This window comes from Meriones unguiculatus, chromosome 2 (assembly GCF_030254825.1).
Source record: "Meriones unguiculatus strain TT.TT164.6M chromosome 2, Bangor_MerUng_6.1, whole genome shotgun sequence".
NCBI classification, from domain to species: domain Eukaryota; kingdom Metazoa; phylum Chordata; class Mammalia; order Rodentia; family Muridae; genus Meriones; species Meriones unguiculatus.
Window position 1 is genome coordinate 9,812,684 of NC_083350.1, and position 23,246 is coordinate 9,835,929.

The following is a 23,246-nucleotide window of genomic DNA, read 5'->3' on the forward strand; positions in this document are numbered from 1 at the left end:
CGACCCTCTGTGCGTGTTTGCCGACTGCAGGAGCATGGCTGGAGAGGAGCACTGGCACACAGGTGCTGACCCCCGTGCTGAACTGCTTTCCCACGGGAGAGGTGGGAAGTGCAGAGAGACAGGCAAAACAGGAAGAGAAAAGTGCTGTGTGAGAGGAAATCCAACCCTCCCTTATGTTGCTGGAAAAAAGGAGTTCACGGTGGAAAGTTTTACATCTCTGGGCTCTAAACCAGGAGAAGTAAATCAGGCCTGCCATGAACTCTCTACCGTAATGCATAGAAGTAAGGGTTCTGAATGCGCTCAGGTGACAGTTTAGAATCCCCAATTGCTGAGTCACAGAGAAGTTGGGCCACAGACTATGTCCGAAGATTCCTGGGGCTGAGATTTGGGGTGAATGCAGATTACATAAGGACACATATGGGGAATGAGTTCGGAGGGATCATGAAGTCAGAATTCTTAGAGAGGAGAATTCTGGAAGGTGACAGCTGTTGGGGAGAATGAGTCGGGGATGACACAGATGGGACAGAGAAACTGAGGCAAGGTAACCTGAGGGCCCTGTGGAAGCTCGGAGTGACACTTTAACTGGGATTTGCTCAGTGAATTCTCTTGAGGGAGGCAGCTGAGGCTGTGTTAACTGCCATTGGGCATGAACTTCGTGGTAACAGGAGAAAGAAGCGACAGTGTGACCAGGCCAGTTTAGCTGGGGTCTAGGACTATCCTTGGAGAATTGAGAGAAGCAGAGCCAGGAAGAGTGTGGGAAGACTGTCCACGATGCTAGAAGACTGCTAGAGCCTGGGAACGGACACAAGGAAAAGAAGGAAAAGGCAAGCAAACACTCAGTGCTTCAAGCTCAGCATCAGAAGGGCTAAGGTTACAACTTAAGTACGTCCCCTGTTCCTGGTGGCTTCTTATGACCTCCCTCCTCTCTGATGAGACTGCAGGGCGAGCTGTGCAAGGGCCTGGCTGCGCCCACTGACTTGCAGCTCCTTGGCTACCATCTGACCAGGGCATCTCTCTGACACCGTAAGCCCTCTGAGTAGAGTGGAATACAGACTAGGGAGAGTGTCTGTCTCTTCTCCTAGGGACTGACTATGGAACCAACACCTACCCAACTCTCCCTCAAGCAGTTTTGGCTTTGGATTCAGAATCACCAGCAACTTGGTATGTGAATGGCTCTGGAGTTTGGCAGACTAACAGCAAGCAGGGTGCCTGTGGTGGAGAGTGAGAACTGTGCCCCATGAGGATTCGGTCCTTCCTCTGACAAAGATGCCACAGATGCTCAACAGAACACAGAGTAAGATCAATGGCTGCCCATGATGTCTTACTTCAAGTAGTCACTGTGATCATGTTTCAGATGTCCCAATTCAAGGTACTTCAGGTGCAGGTTTCCCTGGAGAGCTGGTCCGCCCACCCACTGACCTGTTGTTGGACTCTCTCACTCTACTCTCTCTGAAGCCTACTGTGGAGATGAGCTTTTCCCCAGGGCTCCAACCAGCTCCTCAGTGAGCACCTACCGTTTGCAGGCACTCATGGACATTGTGGCTCCCAGCATCCCTACCCTGCTTTCCCAAATGCACACTTCTGCTAGCACCTCTAAGCTGACCTTTACCTCATTTCCCTCCCCGACATTCTGCATGACTTGTTTCTGTCCCAGATGGCCCTGTTCTCACTCCATAGTCCAGTCTCCAATGACATGGGCACTGCCTCCTTACAAAGCCTCCAGGCCTGGTCTGACGCTGTAGCCTTCTTTCCCTGCCTTCCTTCACACAGGCCCTGCTCATCCTGAGCACAGCACCTGCCACCTGGAGAAAGTGCTGCAGGCCACTCAGGGGCAGGAGTCTTGACCTAACCTTGTATCCCTAGGAGGCAGCAGAGTCAGCACAGTGGGTCCCTAACAAGACAGGAAGCCTTGTAACTGAGGAGCTACCTGGACCACCCCTCAGAGATGCAGGCATTAATGCAGCGGGCATGACAAGCCCACAGGAGGGCTGCTGATGGGGGTGTAAACACGGGAGTAAGAAGCGGCAGCTTTGCCATGGTGATGATGGTGGCCTATGCCCTGGGCTTTTTAATTTCTTAATTAATTAATTAATTAATTAATTTATAGTGGGGGGCTCGAGATTTTATGGTATAAAGTTTGAGCTGGCTGACTTAGGGGCCAACATGTAGGTCAAAGGGGACAAAAAAAAAAAGACAGCAACTTTTGAGAGATCTCTGAAGCAAATAACCCCAGCAAAGCCCTGTGGCCACAGACCCAGGAAAGATCAGTCACCCTGGCCGAGCAAAGGCCTACTGTGGGTGGAGGGAGGCATGCTGAATTTTCACTTATTCCCGCCAGCACAAAGAGTTTCTGCCAGACCTTACCAACTCAAGCTCATGCATTCACATTCCAGATGTGAAGGAGGGAGGGCCTTTCGAAGTGGGGTCCACGGCAGGTCTGCTTGGGGAACCCCTGCACTGTCAGACCACATGGTCAGCTCTGGAGTGCCCACTGGAGACCTTTGGACAGCACAGTGTGCATGCCTTGTGGGGAGGTCCGCTCCCAGCTTATAGGCCTGCTCCTGCTCACCTCCACTGGACTCCTCTGTATAAGCAGCCTCTGACGGCCTCTCAGGAAGCCCTATTCAGGCATCCATGCTTCAGGTGGCGCAGAAATGCAAGGCAGTGTGCTTGATTTTCCCCACACCCCCACAGTGACTGAAACCACACTGCCCGTTTTAATTCAGCACGCGGTCCCCAACAGTGGAGACCTGTGCTGCGAGAGATGATGCCATCTTGGCTCATCACTACCCAGGAGAGACTACCAAGCTTTGGGGGAGACAGGGGGAACGCTCCACTTTGCACATCTGAGATAGCTCGCCACTGGTAGTATTAACATTCGCTGAGCAGCCTCTGAGTGGTGCAGACAGGGTGCAGGTTTACCCAGAAGCCACTATAGCTGGCTGAAGAATTCCTCATATCTAAAATAGCCAATAGCTCACATGACGTGGCCCTCGCTTACTCTGGAAGCGGAGGAGCACGGCCCTCTTAGATTACCCATTAGACTATTTTTGTATTTCAAAAGTTATTTCAAAGACATCTTGTCTTATTTCTGAAATAGGTCTGAAAACCAATCACTTTGACTCCAGGTTGTCATCAGCCTAAATTTATAATATAAGTCTATTTGCTGCCACCCGGCGAGTGATTCTGAGGGCAGAGAGAAGAAACAAGATGATAGTTTTTAGCCTTCCAGTAATACTGGTTCAAGTGACAGCAAATTAATTCCTGCATCATGTGAACTGCTCACACGAGCTGAATCCACACTGCCAGATGACATATGACAAAAGGGCAGACTTTACAGACTGACAAAGGTGAGGCCAAGAGGAACATAAATGGAAATAAACACCAGGTGCCGGGGAAGGAAGGATCCCAGGGTTCGCAGAAGTCCAGGATCGGCCACCATGTGCGTAGTTCCAGTCACTCTGGCAGGAAGGTTGGCTTTTATCATGACAAGACAAATTTAAAGGCCACAAGTTTCCACAGGGCGTAGCTATGTTCAAAGATGCTCCAAAGATCACGCACATTCTCCCTGTCCTACTGAGGACAGGGACACTGGAGTTACACACCCTTGCTAACTTAATCTGATCCAGCAAGATTATTTTCATTTGTTTATCCCAAGAGAGAAACTTCCAGCCCTATAAAGTTGCCCAACATAACTTAGAATGAGAAAACTGGAAAAATCAGTTGCAAAGATGCTGGTGGCACCTATGTTCATCATGACACGGTGATGCTCATCTACACAGCTGCAAAGAGACAAAAGATACAATGCCAGGCCAAAGCCATCTCCATGGCATGGATACAACAACCTGTTTATATGACACCATATCCAAGGTCTACAATAATTTTGCCAACCGCTAAATGTTGTCTAGGGGCAAGGGATTACTCCACATCACCTGAATTTCTTTACACAAATATGCTATAATCAGAAAACTCTTAAAGAACATTTTATGAAGCATTTCATGATCGGTGCATTTCTGACACATTACATTCAGAAAACAAGAAAACCAAATCATAGACACACTAGGGCTGACCGTGTGAAAAGCAGCTCTGACTAGGAAAAAAGCATCCGTTCAGTGAGTGTGAAATCTCACCATTTGCACATCAGGTTCCTGCTGGGGCTGCTAGAGACTATGCTTCTCACAGACAAGCTGGATGGGAAGGACACAGGACAGGGCAGACACAGCTGAGGCTTATGGGTGTCTGTGAGTGGGTTCCCAGGCAGCCACGTTCCTCTGGGTGGTGGGTGCCTCTGGTGTGTGGCTTTTCACAAGCTGCCTCAGCACATTCTCCTCACGCCTACTCTGAGCCAGGGCCGCAGGCCTGTTGTTTTCTCCCTGTTCCCACGGTAGTGTAGTGAGAGACCTTTTGCTTTTACAAAAGCAAAACAAAACAAAAAATGAACATTAAAAAAAAGGTAGAGAAAGGAAATCTCCCAAACACGGAGGCTTCTGGGAACCATGGCAGTACTGAAGGTCACATGCTGCATGGGGGGTATGAGCCAGCTCCACGCCTGTCCCTGTAAGCACGGGGACAGAGTGATACAGTGGGGCTAGCGCAGCACAGTGGATCTTAGAAGTGGCACCAGGCGGCCTCTGAGGAAGGTGTAACTCGGGGAGTTCTGGCCGTTCACTGAGGTTTCCTGCTAAGTAACCCTCCTACCAAGAGGCAATCTATGAGAATCCAGGAGAAACACCGGCAGCAGAGTCCTTATGCTTTACTTTAAGGCTCTGCAAGGGTTTGAAACCAAAGTCACAACTGTTCCACTTACTTTGAAGAACATTCCTTGTTATTCTCACAGCAACTCAATTTAAATGAAACGCAAACAAATGTAACCTCACACAATCTCTGCTAATCTAGGTGTTTGCAAATGTGCTTTGCTTGTTCTAAGGACCCAAAGTGCTCAGAGGAGCTTAGAACCACACGCGCACAGGTACAACACGTATGCTTGTTTGGGAACCCCTTCCCTCTCCACCCTAGCCCACTTTGTCTTGGGCAGGGCCTGGGGGCAAACAAGATCATGGGCATCTCGGGGGTTGAAGGGTTCATAGGATGAATTAGTGGTAAAGATGCTAGTTTTTGTATTTCCTGGTTATTCTGCTAGAGGCAGGGTACACTGTGAGCATCTCTATGGCCTCAGTCCTCTGTTCTGGCACCACCAGCAGCTTCCCAAGTGTTTCTGCACTTGGGTGGGAGGGAAAAGCAGGTGACTAGAAAAATGAGTCACTGAAAGTCACCACGGCTGCAACTGAGGCATGCAAACCGTGCGTTCTGAGGGCTTTGTACTGGGCCGGCTGCAGACCTCACTCACACGGGTGGAGCGTTAACGTGAAGAGCAGGATTTTTAAGAGTTGCCCTGGAAAGATGGTGGCAGAAGCCAACAAATGCAGAAGAAAGAGTCTGAAAGAAGTCGATGGGACTGAAACCAGGGACCTGCCATGTGCCCTTCCCAGGCGTCCATGGACAGAAAGGTTATGTTGTAGTCCTCAAGAAAACACCCCCTGACCAGGACGCAGTAAAACAAATGGCAGGTTGTCCTGGCTCATTATCGGAACCCCAGATGCAGCCTTTTCCTCCAAGTGGGGACCCTGGACCTGTCTGTACTGTAAGCCCTGCCATGAGAATACTTGAGAACACCTTCTTAGAAGAATGCCAAACATTTTACCTGGACAGGCTCACACTGGGGACCCACTCCTACCCAGGCCTAGATCACACCAGGCCGTAACCGACACTGGATATGGCTTATACCTGAAGTGTGGCTCACAGCCAGGCACAGCTCATATCTGAGGTACGGGTCACAGCTGGGCTCAGCACGCATTTGGGATATGGCTCACACCCAAAGAAACACCCAGGAAGTTTCTGACAATCTGGGGAAGAGATGATTTTTTTTTTTTTTTTAACTTTCAAGCAAATAAGTTAATTAAAAAGGCAAAGTATTCTGGGCAGGATGACTCAAATTTGCAGGCTAGAGTTTCTGATGCCTCCATGATACCATACCTTGGGGAAAAAAAAGAGTCAAAGTGTTCACACATAGTGAGTATGGCTGGATTGTGAAAACAAAGGCTGGAGAAAACCCTAGGACCTTTTCTAAAGGCCTACCTTAGAGCAGAAGAGCGTCTGGTGACTACTGTCAGCAGCTAGCCCTGGTACCCAGCTTTGCTGTGATACAGTGCATGAAAGTGACTTATGAAAGTACACGATTTCATATTCACAGAGGCCTCCAATTCTGAAACATTTTTACCCCTGTGATGTGCATGTGTGCCTTGTGGACTTGTTAGCGTGGGTGTGTGCAGGTGCACATGCATGTTTAAGCTCAGGCCAGAGGCTGATATTGTATGTTTTTCCCCGATCACTGTCTACCTTTATTTTTCAAAGACAAGTGTCTCACGGACCCAAGGCGCTTCAGTTCAGCTAGGCTGGCTGCCCTGTGATGGCTGGTTGTTTTGTTTGTTTGTTTTGTCAAACTGAAAAACTGGAGTCATTTGGGATGAGGCAACCTCAATGAGGAAATGCCCATACCGGACGGGCCTGTAGGCAGGCCTGTGGTTCATTTTTTAAACTCGTGGTTGATATGGAGGGCCCAGCCCACAGTGAATGACACATTGCTGGGCCTGCGGTCTTGGGGTATATAACCAAGCAAACCGAGGAGCAAGCCAGCAAGCAGCGTTCTCCCATAGTCTCCGCATTAGCTCCTGCCTCCCTGTTCCTGCCTGTTTGAGTTCCTGTCCTTACTGTGCTGTGGAACTGTAAGCTGAAGGATCTTCCCCATGTTGCCTTTGATCATAGTGTTTATCACAGCCATAGAAACCCAAGATACACCTGTTCTGCCCAACCCCAGCAGTGGGGTCACAGGCTCATTGCCATACCTGGCTTTTTTCATGGGTGCTGGGGATCCAAACTCAAGACTGCATGCTTATGTGGAAGGCACTTCACTGCCTGAGGTGTCTTCCTAGCCTGAATCGACTTTTTGTCCCTATGAATTTGCTCATCCAGACTTTTCACATAAACTCTCATTTACTGAGAGTTCTTTCTTTCTGTAAAATGAATTAAGAAAGCCACTGCCATGATCCCTGGAGAAAGATATGCTCAGGCTGTCTCAAGACTGCAATCATAATGCTTTCAACAGCCAGTCAGTATTGTACCACCTTGCTTCTGTTTAAAGGTCTGTGTTTAATATTCACTGACCTTGTGGCCAGTAGGCTTAATTGAAGCTTCCACAACATAACATCTCCACGAGGCACACCACAACCCCCCAAGCTGAGAACATTGGATATAGCACTTCAGCCCTGGGCTCGAGGCCACTTTACAGAGTGAAATCACCAACAAAGAAAACAACAGCGACCATGGTAGCACCAGCTCAAGTGTGCGGGAGGGGGACGCTGGTAGGAGCTTAGACAGCACGAAATGCTGTGCTGGGTGTCCTTATTAGCCAGGAATGTACACATCAAGTGACTCAGTTTAACCTTCTCCACTCTGTGCATGCTCTCTGGTGACCAGAAAACCACTGTGAGTGTTGATTTAGGGTTACAAGTAAATATTAGCAAACAGACAAGTTCCCGGCTACAGATCCCTTGAATGATGGGGTCATAAGTGGCCCTGTGTCCTGGCTCTGCTAAGCTTACATATGAGAAAAAAAAAATCTGACATGCACTTCTGAGAGCCAGGCAGGATGGGTTCACAGAAAACCACCGCTGCCCACCGCCACCTTCAATGCCCAACCTACCTATGGCAGCAATTTATTTCAATACAAAACAGTATTTGCTTACAACAACGCTAGGATTTTAGAGGTTAAAGTTAACCAAAGTTATAATTTAAAGCTAATATTTCTCCTGGTCTTACGAAAATGTGAAAAATACACACTAAAACGGCCCTCAAGTTTAATTCTTAAGATCCTAACAAAAGCCTCTTTGTTAACACTGAATTTACTTGCCTCTAGCCAAAGTACCAAAAATATAAGCACTATTTATTCTTCATCAAAGACTGAAAGTATTTGTAGTATTTTCTTACATCTTTAAAAGGCAGAGGTCAATGCTATTTAAGGTGGAAAAGGCAGTGTGGCTACTTTTAAGACCTTTAAACAAATTAGTATTGATCTGAGAACTAATCTGAAAGTCCACTGCCACAGCCAGAAGACTGACTCTCAGGGCCCCAGAGCAGCAGAGCTGGAAGTTCCATCTCTTTCTTAAGTGAGTGAGCAGAGTGGCACAGCTTCCTCATACCTCGCTTCTGGATGAAGACTCGAAGCAAGGGGTTTGCGCTTGAGACCGCCTTGCAGAAGTTGTCGTCATTGTTGATGGGCAGCAGGTCCCCGTGTACATCAGCATAGCCAATGGTCACGTCAGTGTTAGAGATGTGGTGCGTGTGCACGACCAGCTGGTAGAAATCTTCAAACTTCCCGGGCTTATGACGGTCCAAGGAGAACCTTCGGAATTCAGCCCCAAACTACAAGGCAAGAGAGGAGGTGAGTGAATACTGGGGAGAGAACAAGAAGAAGGTACAATGTGTTCATGGAGCGATGTGGTGACCAAGTCCCCATGAGGCATGTGCAGCCCATGTTGCGGTCTCGTTGACTGGGCAAGTCTAATTCTATTTAAAACATATAAAGTAAAGTAGCAGGTTTTCAGATGGTGTTTTTAAAATATCCCCTTTGTTCTGATTATTCCTCCCCATGTTTCCAACCCCTCCCTGCTTAAACCTTTCTACCCACAGAATCTACTTTCAAATTACCTATATTCTGCTATCTTCCCTTAAGCAACACCCATAAGGCCTCTTATTAGTTTCCTGGCTTCTACAGTAACTTCAAGTAAACACAACAAGTTAGAGATCTGAAGCTGGAATCCACATAGGAGGGACAAAATAAAGATGCTATGGAGGCTGCTGGGAGGAAGAGGCATTAACTGTGAACCTTGCAAACTATGACACCAACCTTCTGGGAAAAATGTGACACTTGCACAATAGTGGCACTTCCGTTAGGGGGTAACCAACTGATTTTTTTTAAAAATTGGATTTAATACTATGCCATAGGAGGGAATCCACGCTGGGCACTGAAACCTGGGTAAGAACCCATGGCAGGGGAAACAAAAGGCTACAGTGGGAATTGAACACTGATGGTTAGCTAAACTGACAACACTCTGAGCTGCCTTCTAATTATTTATATTTATAGCCACAAATACTACTGTAAGCCTTAATCAGAGAAGGTTCTCTTTCCAGTGAGAGGTGGTAAACCAGGAGGCTGATGGCTGCACAAGGTGCCGACAATAAGTGACCTATGAGTGGTTGACCCTAAATAAGACACTTAAACCATCCTCTCTAAAGCTCAGAGAGAACCCTGTGGAAAGTGGGACAGATGCAGAAGGAGTGTAAGAGCCAGAAGATGGGGAGAGGGGCTGTGAAATGCCATCTCTGGGCATGACACAGCCATCGCAGTCATGAACTCACAGTGGTTGCAGATGCTGCCCTGGGTCTGCACAGGAATGGGTCCTTCAACATTCAGACAAAGATGAAGGGGTGGGGCTCAAGGGGCCTTACTCCTCGCTGCTGAACTATTTGCTATGGATAGATTCAGGGAGAGGGGAAGTCTTTTTAGTTCTGCACCCCAATAGTGACCCCACCAGGTTTCAATGGTCAGTTCTAGTCTAATGGTTGCACAGACAGCCCTGGCTTAAACTCATGGGTCACAAAACAAACCCAAAGCCTTAGGGATATACCCATATCCTTCTTAAATTCCTTGAACATGTTAATAATAGCTATTTTGAATAGTCCTTGGTTGGAGTATGAGTCTCTGGGAAGTTCCCTGTGTTCAAATTTTCTTGTTCTGTTGCTCTCCTTGTGGAGACCCTGTCCTCTCCAGCTCTTACTATTTCCCAGTTCTTACATAGAATTCCATTCACTCTGCCCAACAGTTGCCCATCAGGCTCAGCATCTGCTTTGATAGTCTGTAGGGCAGAGGCTTTCAGAGGCCCTCTGTGGTAGGTTCCTAGGTTGTTTCCTGTTTTCTTCTTCTGGAGATAACCCAGAACCCCTGTACAGATGTAGCCCAGGGCAGTTCAGAGTCCAATTGGGTTACATAGTAATGTGAAGAGGGACTGCCTCTGACATAATCTGATTGGCCTGCTCTTTGATCACCTCCCCCTGGGGGGGAGCAGCCTTACCAGGCCATAGTAGAGGACAATGCAGCCACTTTTGATGTGAACTGATAGACTAAGATCAGAAAGGAGAGGAGAACCTCCCCTATTAGTGGACTTGGGGAGTGGCAAGCAAGCAGAGGGAGGAGGGAGGGTGAGCTTGGGAAGGGAGGAGGGAGGGGCTTATGGGGGGATGCAGAATGAATAAAGTATAATTGATGAAAAATAAAAAAAATAAAGTTCTAAGGAAAAAAAAAAAACAAACAAACCCAAAGCCATCAACCTTAGAACGGGACTGGTAAGGAGGTAAAGGCATGAAAAGAATAGGAGAGTTAAGAGAGGTGTTTGGAAGGAGTAATCAGAATGCCGTATATGAAACTGTAAAACAACAAAAAATACTTTTTGAAAATTAGAAAAATAAAGGAATAATAGGGGAAAAATAAAAAAGAACCAGCTTTCTTTCAAAAGAGCATTAACACTCCACCTGTGGACGGTAACTGGTGGTTCCGCAAACACAAAGGCCCAGGGCCAACTTCTGTTCTGCAGACCTGTTTGCCCATGGTGATGCTCACAAAGCTAATGTTCACCTCCACAGGACCACAGCCCACACACAGCATATGGGCCACCTCTTGAGGGCTGCAAGGAATGGCCATGGCCAGTCTGGCCTGAGAGTCTTAGCTCAGAATAGTCTTCAGTATAATTAAGAGGTAAATAAATGGGCTCTAAAGTACATAGGGATTAAATGCTTAATGTTACATGAGAATAGCCATTATAACATCTGGACATTATAACGAATGAGTCATCTAAAGTCCCTGAGGTTTGTGTCAAAATTCACCTATGAAACTCAGATTTGGGATATATCCCAGGAATTCGTGATTTTAAAAAGCTCCAGGAAGAAACCAATTCAAAATTCTGGCAAAAAGCTACATTCAGTGACTAGTCAGAAGCCTACTGTCCCCTCCTACCCCACAGTAAGGGGAGGAGTATGGCCCTCACACACACTGGGTAGGGAAGAAGGATGGCCCCAGAATTAGTGTCTGGCTAGTTACATTTATAATGGCTAATGCCTTGGAAACAGCAGAGCAAAGGGCTCTGTTTGTCTCTGCTGGGCCAGAGGTGCAGATTAAACTTTCACCCCAGCTGCCATTACTCAGTGAAGTATGTTATTTCTTCTTGGCACTTAACAAAGGATGCCCCAGGTAGATGCCCCAGCAGCGGGTAGCTGGGGTAGAGCACATCGGTCTTCATTCAGAGGGCTTGAAAAGCCCTAAGTAACAAGAGATAAAGCCCACAACCTGATTTGTTTATCCAAACATATCATGACACCTTCATTTTAAAAGCAGGCAGCCTCCTTTTCCCATCTGTGCGGCTGGCTTCTCCCGAGCCTGTGAGCATACACCCTCTCTTCCCACTGAAGACACGGAAGAGTGTAAGATGAGTAATGCAACCCTGGGAGCACTCCTCTCACATCCAGGCCTTGTTTGGGTATCCTCGGCAGGATGCGCGACTATACAGTCACCTGAGGAACACCCTTCCCTCTGTGCACCCAGCACCCCTCACTGCAGACTCAGCGCCGGAAGCCAGCAATTAAATACCCAAGTTCCCCAACAAGGCCCCCCTTTCCATTTCATTCGGCAACTAACCTGCATGCAGCTCAGGGTAGTTTTCACTACGTAAGCAACTCTCCTAAAACATGTGCCTTCCGGTCGCAATTTGGAAAAGCGAAAGAATTCACACGTCTCTTGAGGTGAAGAAAGTCGGGTCTGTGTCTGACCAGGTGACTGGTTTGTCACTCAATCAGAGAGCCTGTTATGTGTGTGTTAAATGTTACATGTTTCACATCTCCAACAGAGATATGAAAAGATGATGCAATAAATGCTTTTCATCTAAAAATTAAAAAAAAAAAGCTTTCCCATTTAACATCAGAGTAAACAAGAGGCTTCTGAATGAAGGATTTAGTAGGTGCAACTCAATGCCATAGAATTCTTGGTAATGCCAAGACTTTCCTACCTTCCAAAAATCGAAAACAAACAAACAAACAAACAAAACAAAACCAACACCCAAAACAGGAAAAAACGTGGCTCTAATGACCAGATAATAAATCTTGCATGTCAAGTGCTTTCCTGTTGTTTACTTTAATCAAAATCAGAACTTGTTCATATTGAACTCATAGCAAATAGACTGTCGAAAACGGTTCTAATGGCTGATTTCCTCTTGGCACGTGACCTGGGGAGAGGTCAAAGAGCCTTTTACTCAGCTGCTCCCCTAGGCGCCTTCGCTCTCGCTGGCTCTACTTCCAGTTACGCAGCATTTGTTTATGGAAACAAAGCTGATGCTGGTGCTGACATCTTTAGCAGGAAACAAAGAAATCATTTTTTGTATTGCCCAGTCACTGAGCAATAAATACCTTTTGCTAAATGAAGGATTTGTAAGATGCTTATTCTGGATGGCCTACAGTTATTTATCAACATAATGTGATAAACATTGCAACAACCCAATCTAGAACTTTTAAAAGGTAAATTCTATAACCCCCATTAGTCATTTTTGTTTTAATTTAAAAATTTTAATTCAGTCAGGCGTGGTGTCGCTCGCCTTTAATCCTAGAACTCGGGACGGCAGAGGCAGGAGGATTGCTGTGAGTTTGAGGCCAGCCTGATCTACAAAGGGAGTCCAAGACAGCCAGGGCTACACAGAGAAACCCTGTCTCAAAAACCAACAAACAAAATGAATTCTTCTATAACTTTGTCTTATATATAACTTCTATTTGTACATTATATATTACATATATTATATTATATTGTATATACTATTATATATGTTATTATATATATACTTAATGCTTCTTGATCACATCCAGCCTCAATCTTCCCTCCCACTCCTCCAGCCTCCCTAACACCCACGCGTCTTTATATCCTCCTCTTTTGGAAGCAGTCGCTGCATGCACATGGGTGAGACTATCTACTGAGCACAGACAACTTATCAGCAGTCACTCTCTTCACTGTTGCCACCGTTTTGCTTTGCTTTTACTTGTTCATTTCTGAGACTGGGTCTTGCTATATGTAGACCAATTTGGACCCAGTTCAGTTCTTGATTTTCCTGCCCCGGCCTAGTGAGAGATAATTACAGAAGTGTGACACCACAGAAGGCTCATTTTAGTCATTTATAAAATTCAGGGGTGATCGTTACAATACATGTAAAATGTGCCTGTGTCTCTTCCTCTCACAGTGGTGTGTCTGTGTGTCTAAACTGGTCTTGAACTCACGGACTAAGAAATTTTTGTACCTCAGCCTCCTGAGTGATGGGGTTCCTATCTCTGAAGCTCCTACCACTTTGCAAGCTGAAACATGAGCAACAATTTAGGAGTAATTTTAAGAAAGATTTTATAGCCATATGAGAAATGTTTCAACTTTAACTTATCTAAACTTTTTATTACATAGAAGAATGATGGATAATCAAGCATAAATTAGTAGGACAAAAAAATACAAGAAAAGTCTCTTGTAATAATAATGGATAAAAGAAATCAAGGAGAAAAGGAATTATATAAATTTCTGATCATTAAAAAAGACTGTTATTCTATTTTAAAATATCTAATGGAAATATCAAACCACCGCACTCAGATTTCATCTTCTCCATTGGAAAGACCAGCTGGGTGTGGTGACACGCACACAGGCAGGGACGTGCCGAGAGGCACATGCACGCACACAGTCAGAAAGTCCACCTTTCCCACCAACACTCAACGCAGGCAGGATCTTTTCCCTGGAGGATTTAATCTAGGCACAAGGAAAGACAGAACATGAGCTGTTGAGGGTCACCTTTCCGGAAGTGTCATTATCAAAGAAAAAAGCAACTAGCCTGAGTAATCTTCCAGCTACTTTTTTGTGTCTTGAACCCATGGTGGATGGGACCTTTTCTCATGTGCTTATAAAAACACAAATTGGTACTTTTGGAGAGTGCTTTGGAATCAGCTTGATCATGAAAACTGTCAAATAAAAGAATTAAGTATTTTTTTTAAAGGAAGAGTACTTGACTCTGGAAATCCAGAGTTTTGTGAAACCTCTTAGTTCCCACAGCTTTCAGCGAAATACATTGCCACTCTATCATTTTGATGGTACTAACACACTTTATCAGTGACTGCAGTCTATTTCTTCAATAGGACAATAAACACCGAGGGAAGGGGACAGCTTTACCTTCCAAGGCTTAGAAAGAAATCAATCTCAAGACAAAGCTCTTAGACAAAAGGACCCTGTCTTCAGCTGGGCATAGTGGCTCATGCCTGTGAGCCTAGTAGTACTCATAGTTGAGATGGTATGTATATTATATATATTCGTATATTATACATATATATCATCTCAATTAATCTACCATCTGTCACTTATCTCTCCCATCTTATCTCTCCTCCTCTCTCCTCCCCCATCTCTTGAAATGAACAGCTTCCAGTTCAGTGAGAGAACCTGTCTCAAGGCAATAAAGCCAGAGGTCAACATCCTCCTGCCCTAGGCTCAGCCATGCCACACATATACCTAACACACACATACATACCACACACATACACACCACACATAAACAGAAAGAAAGCATTACAAGAGAAATTCAAACACACACAGAGACCAATGAGAATAGATCACATCAAAACTTAGAGAAAGCAGCTAAATCAGCCCACACAGAAACTTACAGATCTAAAAACCTAAAAGAAAGCTCAACAACTTAAACATCGTCACTAGAAACTAAAAAAATTTGCAAACCTGACCCAAGCAAGCAAAAATAAATGGACTGAGAAAAAAAATAAGGAAACAAAACAGAAAGTTGGATGTTTGAAAAGATCAACAAAACCAACACATCTTTAGGTAGGGTAGACAAAAAAAAAAAACATTCAAATCACGAATGAAAGGGAGGATATTGTCATCAACTCTTAAGAAGGAGGAATGAGTATCCCAATAGCAATGGCCACTGTGATAAGGAACTTGCATCCCTGCAAGAGATATCGGATTCTGGGACATGGCACAGGAAACATGCGAGATGAGCCTGGCCATTTCATAATAGCAAAAGCCAGGAAGCAAAACAAACCTCACAAAAACGGAGCATGTTGAAGGAGACAGGAACCAACTGGGAAACGTGCCAGTGGCCAAAGCCGGGACAATCTGAGCAAGAAAATAAAATAGCACAAAGTAAATATCCATGAGTCCACACTGATACAAACAGATGCCAGAGTAAACAACGGGGCAGACGGAACTTCCATACAGAAGAATACTAAATAACTATCTATATACATCACCCTCAAGGAGGGGCAGCAGGATTCCCCACCTTTCACTTATAGGCTCTGCACAAGGCATTTGCTCTCAAGAGTACAGTATGGAAAGGGAGGAGAGTGATTTCACAGTGGAGGTATCTGAACACAAGTTTCTCTGCTTGGGGATCAAGATTATCATCAACAGTGGCAAGTCACAGCGGCCAGCAAGGATGCTTGGTATGATGGATACAAATAGTACCCTGCCATTTTGGTTTTCTATTTCAGAGTCACAATCCAAGTCTAACGATGAAAAGCACAACAAGCAACAAATCCCCATCAAGGGACATCCTGTAAAACTTTGACCAGTGGTCCTCAAAAAAAAAAAAAAAAAAAAAAAAAAAAAAAAAAAAAGTCATCAAAAACAAGGAAAGGCTGATGAATTATCACAATCAAAAGGAATACAAGGAGATGTCACAAATAAGTGGAATGGTCTTTCCTAGATGAGATCTTGGAAATTAGGTTAGAAACAACGTACATTAATAAAGTATGGGGCTCAATTAATTATGATGTACCAGCAACTAAAGGAGAGAAGATTTCCTTCAACCCAGCTCAGTCTATCGTGAGTACACAGGACTTGGCAGGGCAGAGCAGTTCACATCACGGTGGCCAGAGACAAGAGAGTACCAGTCTGTTCTAGTGGATTCTTCACTCCATGTACCATGGTACATTAGATGTCCCAAACCGAGGAAATGGGTGTGGTCTATATGAGAATCCTCTGTATATTCTCTGCAGTTTTTCTGTATTTAAAGCTGTTCTAAAGCATTTAAAACATTTTCACAGGTCTCCTCGTGGCATTTTCGTCTCCACTTTGTTTTGGCTGACCCTCTCTGCTCTTCACACCCATGTCCCTTCCCCCTTGCTCATACCTTTCTGCTCGTAGTGCTCAGCTTTTCATTTCCATGCTGTATGTGTTCTGCTAACTTCTCTACACCCCTCCTTACACCTCACCCCCATTCTGTTCCATGGCTCCTTTTCTAAGGTCTTATGGATAGAAAATATTATATAATAGAAAATATTATATTATAGATAAAATCCCACATGTTCTCTCTCATATGCAAACCTTGGCTTCTACTTTTTATATGTGAGTAATTACATGGATATGAATGTGGATATAGTTCATTGATCTAAAATAAATTTAAGGAAAGATTATACATGAATCCTGTGAGTGACCATATGCTGAATACTGGACACCCTAAGTGGTATAGATGGATTTCAAAGAAGGTATAAACTATACCAACTTATTAAAAAAAGAGAGAGAGAGAGAAATTCTGAGTAATTTGTAACAAGGGTATTGAATTGATTTCTAAAATGCTCACCAAAACAATTTTAGGTCTAGATGCCTTCACTCATAAATTCTACCAGTGTTCTTAAAATTTATAGCAATCTTTCACAAACTCTTCAAAAATGTAAGAGGGAACATGTCTCAACTTATTTTATCAGGCCAGTTTTATCCTGATAACAAGACACACACACACACACACACACACACACACACACACACACACACACGGCATTAGAATAAATTTAAAGATCAAAATCCAGCAATAAAGAGGACAAAAATCCATTAAAACACTAGCAATCTATACTCATTAACATACAAAAACAACCAGAGCCAGCAAAGTGAACTACAGGCATGCAAAGTGGAATTCATATCTGAAAAATAAGTTATTGCATTATACAATATTAAAGGCCAAAAGCAACACAATCATCACAACATGAAAAACAAGTAAAACAATACTCAACAAACTAGAACCACCACAGCCAATGGTGTACTTAAGGGCTTAAGGCAGACTAGTTTGTCCTGGAATTAAGAGGAAATCAAGAATGTTCACTTTCACATTTGAGAACAGGCAAGAAGGCGAGAAGGAGGATGTTCTAACATTCTATTCATAGACAGAATTTATCTAAAATTCCCTAGAGCTGATGAAGGAGTTCAGTACAGTTTAAAGACACACTATCATTACAGGAAACAAATTTTATTTTTATATCATAGCAATGAGCAATCAATCTGTAAATAAAGTTAAAAAAACAATTCTACTAATAGCACACTGAAGGGATACAATATTTAGAAACAAGGTAAACAAAAGATGTGAAAACTCAGAAGATTGTTGAATAATTAAAGAAGATACAAATGGATGAAGACATTCCATGTTCATGCATTACAGAACTTGATGTCCTTAAAATGGAAATACTCTCTGAGTTGCTGTACAGATTCTAACAACTCCTATGAAAATCAGCTGCTTTTGGGATAGTAACTGCTAAGCTGGTCCTAAAAGTGTTTGGAAATGTGAAAGACAGAAAATATCCAAAAGAATCAGTCTTGAAAAAAAGAGCTGGAAAACTCACACTTTCTAATTTCAAAATTCCTAGAGCGGCACTGTGATGATTAATCATGTCCATTGTATTGGATGAAGAAGTACCTGGGACAGTGGCTTCTCGACTTTTCCAATACTGTGACCCTTTAACACAGTTCCTTATGTTGTGGTAACCCTCCCCCAGCCATAAAATTATTTTAATTGCTGTTTCATAACTATAATTTCACTCCTGTATGAATTGTAATTCAAATATCTGCTATGCAGGGTATCTGATATGTAACCCCTGTGAAAGGGTCATTTGACCCAAGGGGGTTGGGACTCACAGGTTGAGGACTGCTGACCTAGGAGACTGAGAAAACACTTCTGGACATGTCCAGAGACATGTTACCAAGTGGGGAAGACCCGCCTTGGTGTGGGCGGTCCCATCTCATGGGGTGGGGCTCAGAGGTCCTGGGAGTGAAGAATCCACTAGAACAGACTGGTACTCTCTTGTCTCTGGCCACCGGGATGTGAACTGCTCTGCCCTGCCAAGTCCTGTGTACTCACGATGGACTGAAGCTGGGTTGAAGGAAATCTTCTCTCCTTTAGTTGCTCATGCAATGACCCAAAGTCTGACTAACACATATGATCAATGGGTCAGAATCAAAACAAACACATGGAATAAAATTCTTGATTTGTGACCAGCTGATCTCTGTCAAGAACATTCCTCTGCCTGGAGAATCTTTTCAAGAACTAGTGTTGGAACAACTGAATATCCATGTGAAAACAATGGAGCTGGACTCCTAGTTTACACCACACATAAAAATTGATTCAGGGCTGATGGTGGTGGCACACACCTTTAATTCCAGGATTCAGGAGGCAGAGGCAGATGGATCTCTGTGAGTTCTAGGCTGTCCTGGTCTACAGAGCTAGTTCTAGGACAACCAGAGCTACACAATAAAACCCTGTCTCAAGAAAACAAAAGGAAAAAAAGAAAAAAAAAAAAACTGAAGAAAACTGATTCAGACTATATCATGGAGTATACGTGAGAGCTGGTATTTTAAAAACTCTTAAAATACATAAGATTAAATTTTTATTACTTGGGTTAGGCAATTATTACTTAGATATCATACCCATGGCATAAACAACAACAACAAAAATATCAGACAAACTGAATTTCATTAAAATTTAAAACTTTTATTTTATTTTATTTTTTAAAATTTATTTATTTTATGTATATGAGTGTTCTATCTGCATTTACACCTGCCAGAAGAGGAAATCAGTTCACATTATGGATGGTTGTGAGCCACCATGTGGTTGCTGGGAATTGAACTCATGACCTTTGGAAGAACAGGCAGTGCTCTTCATCACTGAGCCATCTCTCCAGCCCCCAAAATTTAAAACTTTTGTGTATCAAAAGATACTATTAAGAAAGTAGAAAGGTTATTTAAAGAGTGGGGAAAATATTTGCCAATTAGATACCCGATTAGAAAATTGCATCAGGACTCTCTAAAGAACTTTAAAAACTCAACACTCCTCCTTTCAGTGAACTAGAGGAAGGGGATGGGGAAACAAGGGAGGGAGGGTAGGACTGGGGGGAGTTGCGGGAGGATATATAATGAATACGTTGTGAAGAAAAAAATTAAATTAAAAAAACAAACAATCAATCAACAACAGGCTGCCAGGTATAGTGGCTCACGTAGTTGGCATGACGGCGCATGGCAGGCAGATCTCTTGAGAGTTTGAGGCCAGCCTGGTGGTCTACACAGAGAGCTGCAGACCAGGGCCACATAGAAAAGCTGTCTCAAACAAAACAGAACAACAGAACAACAGAAAGATGACTCACCCCAACAAAAAGTGGTCAACAAACTGGAATAGACATTTCTCCAAAGAAGATCTACAGATGGCCAATTAACACAGGAGCAGATGGTTCTCAGCACTGCCAGCCACTGGGGAGTTGGGGATCAAAGCACGGGGCAGCTTTCTCAAGCCCGGGTCCTCCAGAGTGCACACGGCTGTTCTTTCTTCAACATCTCTCTTAGCTGCCTGCATTTTAATCTAAGCATTCACTGTCTCTATTAATAAACTCCAACCTTGAAAAAGACTGTAAGGAGGCACTCCTATGGTGCCAAAGTGTATCCTCCAAAGGTCCACGTGAATTGCAAAGAGGTGGAGTCTGGTGACAGATCCTTAGTTCCTTGGGGACCTCCCTTCAGGAGAGACTCTAAGACCCCAGCTGTTTAATTTTGTTGTCTTGCTCATGTGGTAAGTGGGTTACTCTGCCATGGGTTCCTGTCATTATCTGCTGCTCACTACAGGCTCAGAACATGATTTTGGATCAGAACTTCCAGAATCACAAACCAAAAGAAGCTTTTCTCTAAGTGATTTGCCTCAGATATCGCATGATAGTAATAGAAATCCAACCAATAACTTGCCACTTCAAATCTCTTCAGACGGCTGTGGTTGAAAAGGTAAGAACACACTAGTGTGGAGGGATAGGAGGCCTCATAACTTGATAGAATTCCAATGGCCAGCCAACAGTTCAGCAATTCCTTAAAGTGTTAAACGGGGTTGCTATACGAACAACCATTTCACTCCTAGGTATATAATCAAAGAGATGAATACATATGTCCACAAAAATAAAACAAATTTGTATATAAATGTTTATAATAACATTGTTTTCAAAATGAAAACATGTGGCCAACTGTCTGACAGGACATACAATCTATGTTATATGCATATACCCAGATTCGTTCAGTGATGAATGAATGAGTGACGCATCAATCTATGCTACAACAATCAAGGACTTTGAAAATATTATCCCAAGAAGAAGAGGAGGAGGAAAAGACACGAAAGCCCACTTATTACACATTCTGCTTATTTGATATATCTAGCATAGGCAAACCAGTACAGATGAACAGTGCACTATGGAAATGACATGCGCTGAAGGGAAGAAAGAAGTAAGAGTGTTGTTAGTGGCTATGATCACACGGGTTCTGTCTGGGTGAAGAAAATGTTCTAAAATTAGATAGTGGTAATGACTGTACCACTCTGAGACTACATTAAAAACCACTGAATTTTACAATTTATAGGTGTGAATTTCATTTCATATTAATTATAGTGTCTACAGCTGTTACTTAGAAGAGCTCCCCTTAAAGATTATGTTTGTAAAGCAGCCAGTTGGGAAGGCTCACTGGAAGCTGTGATTAGAAACACAGAAATCTGGAGGGAGGCGCTGCACGGGTGCTGCACATAGAGCTCTGGTTCTGCTCCAGTAATCAGGGAGCCCTGTGAGACTAGGGGTCTAGCACTTGTCAGCACACAATTAAGAGAACACGTACAGCTAAAAGATCAGGGAAGGCCTATGTCTGCCGAGCCTTGGGAGGGAGGGATGGCCTGGGAGGCTTGGGCCAGCTCAGCTGGCAAGGCCAGCTTTTCCAGTTTGAATGGGTCCTAAGGTGTTGAATGGAAAGGAGGTCGGAGGACTACCTCCGAACAGGGTGGGGCTTGCCTTTTCCCTCACACTCCAGTCTCCACCCTGACCCCAAACTGCAAATGTTCTCTGGTCTTCTCTTAATTCAGAAACTAAATTCATATAAATGGTGTTTCTGGACTCATAGGGTTCTGGTCACTTAAGTTTATTTTTGTTATTCAACCTATCCATTTATTTCCACTGCAATTCCCTACTTCCCAAGTTAAAAGACATTGTTGTGGTTTTATTTTTCTTCATATTTTAGAGGAGATGTAAACTTACCATATAGTTAAACACATGCATTCTGCGAGAAACATCCAATTCAGAGCATGGATGGCTCTAGAAAGAGTCATCTTCATATGGGACCTTACGTCACCAGAGCTGAATCTAATGTGGTATGTTCTTCAAGTCTGCTCAGCCATCTTTACAGCCTCAATTAAACTGTAAGCTTCTGGCCTCTCAGCAGGCTACCTTACAAGCCCCTACATTGATGGCTCAGCGCATTAAGAGACTCTGCCAAGGCCACAAAGAGACTTGATTCCAGGCTGGCTGGAAGGGGAGGCCACGGAGACTTGATTCCAGGCTGGCTGGAAGGGGAGGCCACAGAGACTTGATTCTAGGCTGGCTGGAAGGGGAGGCCACAGAGACTTGATTCCAGGCTGGCTGGAAGGGGAGGCCACAGAGACTTGATTCCAGGCTGGCTGGAAGGGGAGGCCACAGAGAGACTTGATTCCAGGCTGGCTGGAAGGGGAGGCCACAGAGACTTGATTCCAGGCTGGCTGGAAGGGGAGGCCACAGAGACTTGATTCCAGGCTGGCTGGAAGGGGAGGCCACAGAGACTTGATTCCAGGCTGGCTGGAAGGGGAGGCCACAGAGACTTGATTCCAGGCTGGCTGGAAGGGGAGGCCACAGAGACTTGATTCCAGGCTGGCTGGAAGGGGAGGCCACAGAGACTTGATTCCAGGCTGGCTGAAGGGGGACCCTTAATTCTTGACTACTCCTTTGTTGTTCTTTCTGAAGCATTCGCTGCAGCCACTGGTGGCCAACAACCCGTGTATTTCTTTTACTGCAGAAAACAGTGGTTTAGAAAACAATCTAAAAATGGCCCCTTACGGTTCGTGAGCTAGAGACTTGGTTGCCAATTGATGGTGTTTTTAAAGATGACTGCATCAGAAGGGTTCTTACATAACCAAACATGGGGCCTGCTAGGGAAAACAGATCATCAAGAGGGTACCTTTGTAGGGTTTATCTTGTCCTACAGGCTTCCTCTTTCTGTGTCTCTGCTTCCGAGCTGCCATAAAGTGAGCAACTCTGCCCTGCCCCATCCTTCTGCCATGGTGCTCTGCCTTGCCATGGGTCCACTAGCCAAGCATGGTCTGAATCCTATGACACTGTGAACCAAAATAAATTGTTTCTCTTTTAAAATTGCTTCTCAAGTGCTTTAACCCTATGATAAAAAGCAACTTATACATGGTCCCCTGACTTCACATCAAACTCGTGCAGATACTGTTTTCTCTTAAAAGACATATTGTTAAAGAGGCTGGGGAGATGGCTCAGAGTCTAAAGCACGTACTGTCTTCCCAGAGGACCTGAGTTTGGCAGCTCATAGCCAGGAGGACCCAAAGCCTTGGCCTCTGAAGGCACCTGTATGCACATGCACATCTTTAAAAACAATAAAAACACTTCTTGCTGAACGAAGCGCACTTTTCCTGGATACCATTCCTGGCGAGCTGCATAACCTGTTTTGGAGTCTATGGTAAGCTGGCTGGCTACCACACTCAAACTGAGCCCTGACTGCATCTTCCTTCTAGGTTCAAAGGAATGAAAACTAGTAACAGCACTGTCCTTATATACTGTTGTCTCCCTACAAGTTGCTTGGGTTTGAGCCCCCTGGTTCCTCTGATGTCTCAGAAGGAAAGTCTGTCATCTAGTAAAAGAGCCATGCCTTGTCCTGTTCTGAACAGCTATGCGGCAGTGGGAGAGAGAGAAACAGCTCCTCTGATCTCCGGCTATCATGCGGAGATGTACCATCT

General features: G+C 44.4%; 1 protein-coding gene across 2 annotated transcripts in view; it reads right to left on the reverse strand.

Moving 5' to 3' along the window:
* Pard6g (par-6 family cell polarity regulator gamma) overlaps positions 1 to 23,246 on the reverse strand; it is a 64,763-nt gene that overhangs the window by 25,320 nt on the left and 16,197 nt on the right. Inside the window, exons 1-2 of one of the 2 annotated variants that reach the window (XM_060377003.1) lie at positions 15,225 to 15,307; positions 8,256 to 8,478 (exon numbers count right to left, since the gene is read on the reverse strand). In XM_060377003.1, the coding sequence (XP_060232986.1) occupies positions 8,256 to 8,478; positions 15,225 to 15,242 (241 nt within the window). In that variant the 5' untranslated portion in view covers positions 15,243 to 15,307. Of the gene's footprint in view, positions 1 to 8,255; positions 8,479 to 15,224; positions 15,308 to 23,246 lie in introns of those variants that run through there. The other variant, XM_021640040.2, reaches the window with a different exon arrangement.